The sequence below is a fragment of the Opisthocomus hoazin genome, chromosome 5 (assembly GCF_030867145.1).
Source record: "Opisthocomus hoazin isolate bOpiHoa1 chromosome 5, bOpiHoa1.hap1, whole genome shotgun sequence".
Classification (NCBI taxonomy): domain Eukaryota; kingdom Metazoa; phylum Chordata; class Aves; order Opisthocomiformes; family Opisthocomidae; genus Opisthocomus; species Opisthocomus hoazin.
This window is the reverse complement of record NC_134418.1, coordinates 492846-503477: the sequence shown is the minus strand read 5'-3', so window position 1 is coordinate 503477 and position 10632 is coordinate 492846. Positions and strand designations below refer to the sequence as shown.

Sequence of the window (10632 nt, the reverse complement as noted above, 5' to 3'; positions counted from 1 at the left end):
ACAGCTCCCAGCAGGCCTCCGCGTCACGACTACGGCTCCCAGCGTGCCCCGCGGCGGGGCCGCACCTCCCGGGGGGCGGGGCTTCAGCTCCCAGCGCGCCTCGCGGGCGGGCGCCGCAGCAGCATGACGGCGCTGGCGCGGTGGGCGCGGGCCGCGCTGCGGCCGGGCGCAGGGTGTTGGTGCCGGGCGCTGGGCGCGGCCGCCCAGGCCCCCTCGGTCCCGCCGCCGCCGCCGCCTCCTCCCCCTCCGCCCTCCGCCGGGGGCCGGGCGCTGGCGGCGGCGCTGGGCGCCGGGGCGGCGGCGCTGGTGCTGCTGTGGGCCCGGGAGGGCGAGGGCCGCCGGCCCACGCTGCCCGCGCTGCGCGCCGCCGTGCCCGCCCCGCCCGCCCCGCCGCCCGCCTCGCCGCCCGCCTCGCCCCGCGCCGCCTTCAACTTCATCGCCGACGTGGTGGAGAAGACGGCGCCCGCTCTGGTCTACGTGGAGATCGTGGGCAGGTACCAGCACCGGGCGGCCGGCCCGGCCCGCGGCCCCCGCCCAGCCGGCTTCCCCGGTGCCCGGCGGGGCGGTGTCCTTCTTGACCCTGTGTCGGTCCCCTCCCATCCTGCCCCCCCCGAGAAGGGCCTGGCCCCGTCCTCCCCGCACCCCCGGCTGCACGCCCCCCTCTCCCAGCCCCGGGCAGCCTGAACCGGGCACGGCGTCCTGGTGGGACCTCTCGGGTGCCGCGGAGGGACGGATCCGTCCCCTTGCCCCGGGCCTGCGCATGCAGCCAGCGCACCGTTGGCCTTCGCCGCGGGGACACGCTGCTGCCACGCTGCCACCCACTTGTTCTCCAGGGCTGTTTCGGCAGAGCTGCCTGCTGGGCAGCCGCCCGCGGCTGGCCTGTGGCGCCGGGTTACGCTGTCCTAGCAGCACCTTTGAACTCCGTAACGTTCTTGCCATCCTGCATCTCCCACCTGTCAGGGCACCTCTGAATACTCACTCTGCCCTGCAGTGTGGTGACTGCTCCCCCCAGCGCGGCGGCGCCTGCGGGCAGCTGAGCACGTGCGGTGTCCCATCCTGCGGTCCATGAGCAAAGGTGTTAAATGGTGTCGGCCCTTCTCTCGGTTCCCGAGGCACCGTGTTAGTAGCTGGCCACGAGCTGGACTCGGACCTTGGTGGTCCAGCCGGTTTTCCATTCCGCTTATCTGACTGTCAGCCCGCAAGCCACCTGTGTGGCTAGAAGGGTGCCACGGGAGACCGTGCTGAAAGCCTTCTTAAGGTAAAGAGTATCTGCTGCTTGCCTCTTGTCTGCAGTCACTTCTCTGACCACAGAAGCCAGTCAGGTTGGTCGAGCATGGTTTGCCATTGGTAAGTCTGTGCTGGCCGCTCACAGTCCCCTGCTTGTGTGCTGCGGGCTGGGAAGTATTTCTGGGAGCATTTGCTCCATAACTTTCCCAGAGACAGGGGCAAAGCCGACTGACCTATGGTTTTCAGGACCCTTTTTGTTGGCAGTATTGCAGGCTGGTGTGACATTTGCCTGTTTCCAGCCATTAGGAGCCCCCCGTTAGCACTGTGACACTTGGGCACTCACAGGGACATTAGCCATCCCCCTCGTTTGTATCCTGTCTGATGCCATCGACTTGTGCGTATCCAGCTGGCCTCAGCAATCCCTCCCTTGATCTTCCGTGTAGTGCTGCATTCCCACAGACTCTGCCTCTGGGCACAGGGACTTGGGAGGCCCAAGGAGCAAGGCACAAAGGCACTGAACACCTCAGCCCTTTCTGTGGCTTGTGTCATGAGGTTCCTTGCCTCACTCAGCACCAGGCTTTCCTCCAGAGGCTGATGGATGTCCCCCGCTGGGACCAGGGCCTGCAATCGGGAGTCTGCCTCCAGCTGTCTAAAGATGTACCCGTTGCCTCCCAAGTGGTCATTACCTGCTGTGAGGCAAGGCTCTGTGTGTTCAGGCTGCTGCTTTGCACAGACCACAACCCTTCCTACTCGCCTCCTTGCCGCTGTTTCCCAAAGAGCCTGTGCCATCCGCTGCAGCTCTCCACTCATGAGCGTCCCACCGTGTCTCTGTAGTCCCAGCAGGATCTTACTTTTGCAGTTGTGTGCGGACTCCTGATTCTTCCTGCTCGTTCCCCTGTTGTGCGCGTGTTGGTGTGGACTCTTGAGATGGGGACCTTTCATGGGGAAGTGAAGGCGTCTCCCCCATGGTGCTGTTGCCCAGACATCCTCACTGTCCCCTGCTGCTGCTCTCCAGGCCTACCAGTCTGGGCCACCCAGTCTGCCTGGCCCCTGCCTGCCCCCACCTCAGTCCCCGCAGGGTGCCTGCTGCCCCTCCCTCACCTGCGCCCACCTTGCAGGCATCCCTTTTCGGGCCGTGATGTGCCCATTTCTAACGGCTCGGGTTTCCTGGTGTCTCCGGATGGGCTCATTGTGACCAACGCACACGTGGTGGCAAACCGGCGGCGCGTGCGGGTGAAGCTGGCCAGCGGCGAGCAGTATGACGCTGTGGTGCAAGACGTGGACCAGGTTGCAGACATTGCTACCATCAAGATCAAGCCTAAGGTGTGCATCGCGGTTGCAAGATGCTCCCTTCATTCCCTGCCATCTGCTCACCGTCCTCCTCTCTTCCAGCACCCGCTGCCCACCCTGCCCCTTGGGCGGTCCTCCGAGGTGCGGCAGGGAGAGTTTGTGGTGGCCATGGGCAGCCCGTTTGCCCTGCAGAACACCATCACCTCCGGCATCGTCAGCTCCGCGCAGCGAGGCAGCCGGGAGCTGGGCCTGACCTCCTCTGACATGGAGTACATCCAGACTGATGCTGCTATTGATGTAAGGGGAGCTTGCAGTGCACGGCGGGTTGGCACCTCGTCCCAGCTGCCCTCTGTGGGGAGGGGGGAGCTGGGGAAGGGCTGTGGGTGCCGCGAGGTCAGCGGAGGCTGGACGCAGAGCACTGGGAGACGAAGGGATTCTGGCCAGTCACCTGGGCACTGGCTGCGTTTCTTGGCCTGACCCTGCTCTCTGGACTCTGCCTCCCTGCTGCGGGTCCGGCTGTGCGAGGATGCCTCTTTCACGGCCTGTTTACTCCTCTCTCCTCTGCTGCAGTTTGGGAACTCCGGTGGCCCCCTCGTCAACTTGGTAAGTTCTCCTGCTGCACCCTTGCTGCTCGGGGAAGAGATATACCGTGTGCCCTTTGGTCTGTGCCCCAGGGGGCTCCGTGCCCCTCAGTGTGAGTGCTTGTGTGTGCTGCAGCTGCTGGGAGGGTGGGACTGTGCCTGCTCCAGGCTGCCTGTGGAGCAGCAGGGACTCGGCCCAGCGCAGCAGCCCCGTGTGGTGTCAGTTTGGGCAGCCTGGGCCGATGGGGTGCTGGCGTGGCGGAGCCGAGTCCTGCGCTGGTGAGGCCAGCGTGGCTGGTGCTGGCAGAGCAGAGAGAGGGGCTGCCTGGGCTGCAGCCCATGGGACCGGTCCCTGCACAGCGCCAGCAGCCTCGGGCGGGCCGCAGAAGCAGCAGGCTGGGGAGGGATGGGTGGTAGGCAGGACTCCAGACTTGCACAGCAGCTCGCCTCCTCTCCACAGCGATGCACGTTGGCTAGCACAGTGCCCTTTCCCTGCAGGATGGTGAAGTCATTGGTGTGAACACTATGAAGGTGACATCAGGCATCTCGTTTGCCATCCCCTCAGACCGGCTGCGGAAGTTCCTGCAAAAGGAGGAGCACCGCAAAAGTGAGTTGGGTGCCTCCCTGCTTGGGTGTTGGAGGAAGGAGGCTGGAAGGAGGAGGGTGAAAGAGGGAACAGCTGGGCTTCGGGCACTTCTTCCGAGAGAAGGGAAGCGGAGTGGGGGAGAGATTCTCGGGGGGTACGAAGATTCTCCCATCTGGCAGGAGAGTCTGCCAATGCCGTGGGAAGGCTGTGCTGCTACTTCCCTGCCCACAGGGGCTGGCAAGCTGCAAGCAGGATGCTGGCCTGCATCTGCTGCAGATAAAGACTTAGTGTCCCAAGTAGCTTTCACTTAAGTCCCCAGGGGTAGGTGAGGATTTCTTGGTGGTTTTTTTTGTTTGTTTGTTTTTTTCTTTTTTATCTGTTACTACTTTTCATTAGACCTCAACATATGGAAAAATCAGTGGACCATTTGTTGGTGTTGAAAAAGGGAAAGGGTGACCTGGAAACCGGGGGCTGCTTAGCCTTGTGTCTACTAATGGAAGTGCAGGTGCAGGATTCAGCTGTATCGTAAAGGACAGGTAGTTACTTTAGTCTGTAGTCTTGCTATCTAGTTCTCGTGTGGACACTGCGGAGTGATATTTTCAGTCAAAAAAATGACAGCTCAAACCAGAAAAGCGAAGTATGCCATAGCTATAAATCTCGTAACTGGTGAGTGGAACTTAGCTAAGCTGTTGGTGGGGAATCAGAACGACTCGCTCGGCACACTGTCCGCCTTGAGGTGGCGTGGGCTTTGTGACTTGGCTGGCTCAGCCCACTGCTGTTTTGAGTGCGTGTCCATTTTCAGCCTTGTGGTTTGATGTCCTTTCCTTTGACAGGCTCTTGGTTTGGCAGTACGGAGACAAAGCGCCGTTACATAGGAGTGATGATGCTGACTCTTACACCAAGGTACGTGTCCTGAGAGTGGGGGCGAACAGGCTGGTCTTGCTGGGGCATGGTGACTGTGTGAACAGGGTCTTCCAAACTAACAGAGAACTGAGAGTGCCTGTTTGTAGGAGGATTGTCTTCACAGCTTTACCATTCACTCTCAAATCTCTTTGTGCTTGTGTTGTGTTTAGACTTTAGGCTGTGTCAGGGGTAGATCAGAAGCTTGCAAGTTTCTACACTTGTGGCAGAATCTGCAAGGAGATAAAAAGTCCCTGAACCTACCCCCCAGAGTGCCAGAACAGGCTGTAATTGTCATTGAGGGGAATTCAATAAAGAAAGAGTCCTTGCAGCACAGCATGAATGAAGAGCCACCAGAAACATTGTGTAATTAACAGCTATGCAACGTACCTGCTGAAAGTTGTGAGGAAACAGTTGGGCAAGTTGTACTCTCTAGGAGTGATCTGCCAGGTGAATTGCTGTGGTGCAGACACAGTTCTAGAACTTTCAGGGTAAGAAATTGCAAGTTTGCCTGCAGTATGGTCAGCTGAGGGAGGGGGTGAACAGGTAGACGAGCAGGCTGTGTTGGCAGATGCGGCGTGGCTGCCATGCAGAGGGTGGTGTGAGGCTCCTGGGTTGCAGGGGGAAGGCTGGGTGCTGCCTCTGGAGCGAAGCTGTGGTGCTGACCAGTACAGCACTGGCAAGCGGGAAGAGGATGGCTACTGTGTCTGAGACTTGTCACCCTCGTGGCTGTGGTTTGGGAAGGCCCTATGTTGCCTCTGCGTCTCAAGGAACATGCTGGTCAGCAAAGAGGAGCGCAGGCAGACAGCCTGCTTGGGTCTGACGGAAGGATCGCCTGCTGCCCTTGCTTCGGCCAGTCCCCAAGACGTGCCCGTGGCCTTGGCAGCCAACCACACACCCTGAGGCAGGGGCCCTGAGGCGGTGCGGCCTTGTCCTGCCACTCGGGCCTGCATGGAGCTCCGCTTAGGGCTGGGAGCCCTGTGGGGGAATTGCTGCAGGAGCTGGCCCTGAACGCCTGCCAGCAGGCGCCTGGGTGCAGCAAGTGCGTGTGTAACGAGCGTGCTGGACCTGCACTCTTGCCTCTGAGAGCTGTCCTCCTTTTCAAGGACAGAGTGCCTGCTCTGGTTTCTTAGCTCTTGCAGAGACCTTCAACTGACTCTTGGGCTTGGCATGCTAGTGGGGTTGGTGGTTGGAGCATGCTTGACAGAAACACCTTTCAGGGCTGTGCTTTCCCCTTGCGAAAGCTCTCGTGGCTCTTGTGTGTTCATAGAATCATAAAGGTTGGAAAAGACCTCTAAGATCATCAAGAGATCATCAAGTCCAGCTGTGAACACAACGGTGCCTACTAAACCATGTCTCGAAGTGCCACGTCTGTGTGCTTTTTGAACACTTCTGGGGATGGTGGTTCCACCACTTCCCCAGGCAGCCTGTTCCAGTGCTTGACCACTCTTTCAGTAAAGAAATTTTTCCTAATATCCAATCTAAACCTCCCCTGACGCAACTTGAGGCCATTTCCTCTCATCCTATCCCTGGTTACTTGGGAGCAGAGACCAACCCCCCCCTCACTACACCCTCCTTTCAGGCAGTTGTAGTGAGTGAGAAGGTTTCCCCTCAGCCTCCTCTTCTCCACACTAAACAACCCCAGTTCCCTCAGCTGCTCCTCATAAGACTTCTTCTCCAGACCCTTCACCAGCCTTGTTGCCCTTCTCTGGACACACTCCAGCGACTCAGTGTCCTTCTTGTAGTGAGGGGCCCAAAACCAAACACAGTACTCGAGGTGCGGCCTCACCAGTGCCGAGCACAGGGACACGATCACTGACCCGGTCCTGCTATGTCAGTTGGGCTTGCAGGCTGCCCGCACCTCTAGACGCCACGAGCAGTCCCTGGGGTTCCTGCCTGGGACACAGGTGGGGGAGCAGATGCTCTGTGCTGTGCCTCTGGAGGTTCAGGGCCGTGCTGTGGGAACACTGCCAGTGTTGCTGGGGTGCCTGGCGGAGGCTCAGTAAATGGTGCTGGTACTCGGCAAAATGTGTGGCGTGTGGGAGCCCAGCCGCCTGCTGCTTCGCTGGGCAGGTGTGCAGGATGAAGTATGTCGGGGAAGAAGCATGAAATACTTAGGACGTTGCTCCTAGGAAGCAGGTCCAGCTTCAGCGCAGCTGGCAAGCAGTCTGGCAGCTGGTCCTTGGAAACTGTCTGACTGCATCTTGTTTGTGCCCAGTTGCTGGGAAGGTCTCGCAGAAAGAGATTGCTCACCTTGGAATCAGGTGATTACTCCATCTGAACATTCTCATTTGAAAGGCCAGAAACTTGCCCTAGCACAGGAAGAAGGAGATGCTCTATGTTGGGTACAAGATCCTTGGCGTACTGATCCTGCTGTGCAGATTGTCTGTCAGGCAGCAGCCTCCTGAGACACCAGCCCTTTGCCCTGCTGCCCGAAGGGAGCACGGGTGTGCCAGTGGCTTTGAGCTCAGCTGTGGTGAAGCTCCTAGCTACCCTTGCCCTGGCCGTAAAAAAAACAGGGGAAGAAGCAGGGCCCTGGCTAGCACAGTCCTCTGCGGTCACCTTACAGCATCGAGTAAGCAGGGACTGAGCAAAGGACTTTGAAAGAGCAGAGGAGAGAGACACGGATTATTTGGAACAGGTTCTACATGAAACTGCTGCTGGGGGGTGTTGTTGGTCAGGACTGTTACTAGAGGGACGTCCAAAACATGGATTGGTTCTTCATGCAATGTATGATAGAACTTGCTGATGTTGTAGGGTTCAAAAGAGCAGCCAGAAAACTTTGCAGAAGAAAAACCTTTCAAAAGTAAAGATGCGGCGTTACAGCTCAGGAGCTTCTTGAGCCAGGCAGCTCGAGGTATCCGGGGAACTCTCTCGTCTGCAGCCGGCATTGTGGGTGATAGGGTGGGGAAGATGGACCTCTCGTCTGACTGACCTGTGGACTGGGTCTGGCTGGCATGGAGTCCGTTTCGTCATAGCAGCCCACGTGGTGCTGTGTGTTAGATCTGTGACCAAAACCGCTGGTAACACCCAGATGTTTTAGCTGTTGCGGAACAGTGCTTGCGTGGCGTCAAGGTCTGCCCTGTTTCTGGCGCGGCAGGGAGGAGGCTAGGGGGGCACGCAGCTGAGGTGAGCCAGCCGTGCCGTATGAGACTGGCAGGGGTTCTAGGGTAGCCGTTGCTCGGGGATCAGTTGGGCATCAGTCTGCTGCTGGGAGGTGGTCAGCGAGTGCCTTTGCATCACTTGCCTTTTTCTTTTTGCCTTTTTTTTTCTTTTCTTTCGTTCTTTGCCTGTTAAACTACCTTTATCTAGACCCACAAGTTTTCTTGGTTTTGCCCTTCAAATTCTTTCTCCCATCCTGCTGGGTGGGGACTTACCTGCCAGCCAGGGTCAACAACCTGCCACAACTGGGTGCAGCCACTCTTAGTGCTATGTAGCCTAAAATCACAAAATTACGCATTTACTGTGTTTGTACAGACACCTGCCTGAGGGCATGTGCTGTTCAGCTTTAGTGACTGAGTCGAAGAAGCAGGCCTGACTTAGTAAACATCAGATTGGTAGTTCTGTCAGTCGTGCCCAGTGACAGGACAAGAGGCAACGGGCACAAACTGAAACGCGTGAGAGTCCATCTGAGCACGAGAAATCACTTTTTTACTGTGAGGAGGATGATCAAAGCCTGGCACAGGTTGCTTGGAGGGGTTGGTGAGTCTCCAGCCTTGGAGATACTCGAAACCTGACTGAACGTAGTCCTGGGCAACCTATTCTGCCTGAGCCTGCTTGAGCCAGGAGGGTTGGGCTAGATGATCTCACGAGGTCCCTTCAAACCTCGACCATGCTGTGATCCTGTGAAATCAGGAAGAGATGGCAGCTTGCTAAGGTCTGTGAAAAAGTACAGTAGAGTTCAGCAAGGACCAGTGCGAAGTGGGGAGCTGTAACTGTCTGAACAGATACCCGATGAGGAGCAAGGAGTTGGGCAGAGAGACCAGGAGGATTTCTGAGGCTGCAGCAGACCAGAGCCGATGCACAGTGTTTGAGGGAGGAATGCTGTTTACACGATGTGCGGTCCCTCCACTCTGGTGAGATCCAACTGGAGCACGGTGTCCAGTTCTGGATGCTTTGAGGAGGGGTGAGGAGCCATTGGAGAGAGTCTGAAGAAGAGCAGAGAGGTGCACAGTTTAAGCTAGTTTTAGAAAACCTAATCTGCAGGAAGGTTGGAGGAACTGGAGTTGTCTAGTGTATAGGCTCCAGAGGAGAGATGTTGGGTACCCCTCTGCTTGACACGTCTGACAAGAAGTGGGGGCATAGCTTTTGTTCTGTGCCCTACCCGCCAAAGGCAGAGAAATGAGACTGCAGCCGGGGAGGGGTAGATCTGATACCAGGAAGGGTGATCCATCGTGGGGCTGCTTGGGCAGGGGAAGCGCATCACCAGCAGCTGGGAGCCAGCTGGCAGCTGCTCTGGTGGTTTCCAGCTCCCCCTGGCACAGTGAGGACTTCAGTGCTCCAGTTTTTGACAGGAATACGGTGGTGCTAGGTGCCCTTGGGGTTTACAGCTGGTTGCTTGTGGTTGGCAGCGTGCAGGGGTGCAGGAGGAGAGGTTCTGCACTGTGCTCTTCAAGCCTGTGCAGCTGTCATGGGCTGGGAGCCGTGCTCTGTCTCCCAGCTCCTCACCTCAATGCTGATTTTCACTCTACAGCATCCTGGCTGAGCTGAAGCTGCGTGACCCCAGCTTCCCCGATGTCTCCTACGGAGTGCTGATCCACAAAGTGATCATTGGCTCCCCGGCCCATCAGTAAGTGCTACCCTGTGCCCTGGGAGGTGGCGTGGGAGGGCAGCTGTGTGGGATGGGATGTATTTAGCTCCGAGTGTTTTGCTCCAGAACAGCAGAAGCCCTGCTGCTGTCAGTCTGCAGCAGGAACCAACTGGTGACCCTTGTCCAGGCTTGGCATCCTGTTGGCCAAGGTCCCTGTGTGGGTGGAGGAACGCCTGGTGCAGCAGCCCAAGCCTCCCCTTCCTTTTGGGAAGGCAAAGCTGAGCGTCTGCTTTGCCTGCTGTGCACTCCTGTCGTCGTTCTTCCTGCAGGGCAGGGCTGAAGGCAGGTGACGTTGTGCTGGAGATCAACGGGCAGGCATCGCGCCGCGCAGAGGATGTGTATGAGGCCGTGCGGACGCAGCAGAGCCTGGCCTTGCTGGTGCGACGTGGCTACGACACTTTGCTGGTGAGCGTCATCCCCGAGGTCACGGAGTAGCAGTGCTGTCGTGCAGGCCATTGCGGTCACTGGCTGGCGGTGCTGGCCGGGAGCTGAGGACACAGGACTGAGCCGTGTCTGCCGGTCAGGGAGGGGCTGAGAGCTGGCGAGGGACTGGAAGGGGCCAGGCAGAGGGGCCCAGCCCGGCGCTTGGGTGGACTCGTGGCGCAACTGTTCCCTCTATGCTCAAATAAAACACTTTTCTAAGGACAGTTGCAGCAGTTGCCATGGGGAGGCTGGGCTGTGTGCGACCCTGTCCCTCCTGTCAGTCCTTCCAGCTGGGGAGGGGCACACCGGGCATCTCCTTGGTGTTAGGGTGGAGGTGTCCTGCCGCCCACTCAGCACCTGCGCAGGCTGGGTTCCAGCTCCTCCGTCTGTAACACACGGGCACCTCCTCTGCGAGCGAGAGCGGCTCTGGGGCAGGCTTTGCCGGGGCGGCCCTCCCTGCCTCGCCAGTGTGCTGGCTGAGGTGGTCCCTGGCCGCGCTCGCTGCTGTGGCTGTGCCCGCAAGGCCAGAGGGATGTGGCAGACATCTCCCTTGTCGAATTGCTTCCCCTGGGAGCATGGCAGATGCTCTAGGGTCTGCACCCACGCAGCAGCTTTCCGGGGCGTGGTGAAAGGGGGGGTTGATGCTGGACCCCAAGGTGACCAGGGCAGCATCTTGCTGCTGAAGATGGGAGCCTGGTCGGGGCTGTGCGTGTCTCCTCGGTGCTGCCTGTCCCTCCCCCAAGCTGTGTCTGTCCGTGCTGGAGCACTGCTCTCCCACGCATGCAGCCTGGCCCCTGGGGACCAGCCGGGCCCTC

At 58.9% G+C, this 10632-nt stretch overlaps 1 protein-coding gene across 1 annotated transcript; it reads left to right on the top strand.

Annotated features, from left to right (window-relative positions):
* The first annotated feature begins 123 nt into the window (after window positions 1–123).
* Window positions 124–10041, top strand: HTRA2 (HtrA serine peptidase 2). Its single transcript, XM_075420189.1, has 7 exons — window positions 124–494; window positions 2346–2814; window positions 3088–3120; window positions 3597–3705; window positions 4518–4587; window positions 9278–9373; window positions 9664–10041. The coding sequence occupies exons 1-7, from the start codon at window positions 124–126 to the stop codon at window positions 9827–9829; spliced, it is 1314 nt and encodes a 437-aa protein (XP_075276304.1). The 3' UTR covers window positions 9830–10041.
* Window positions 10042–10632: the final 591 nt, after the last annotated feature.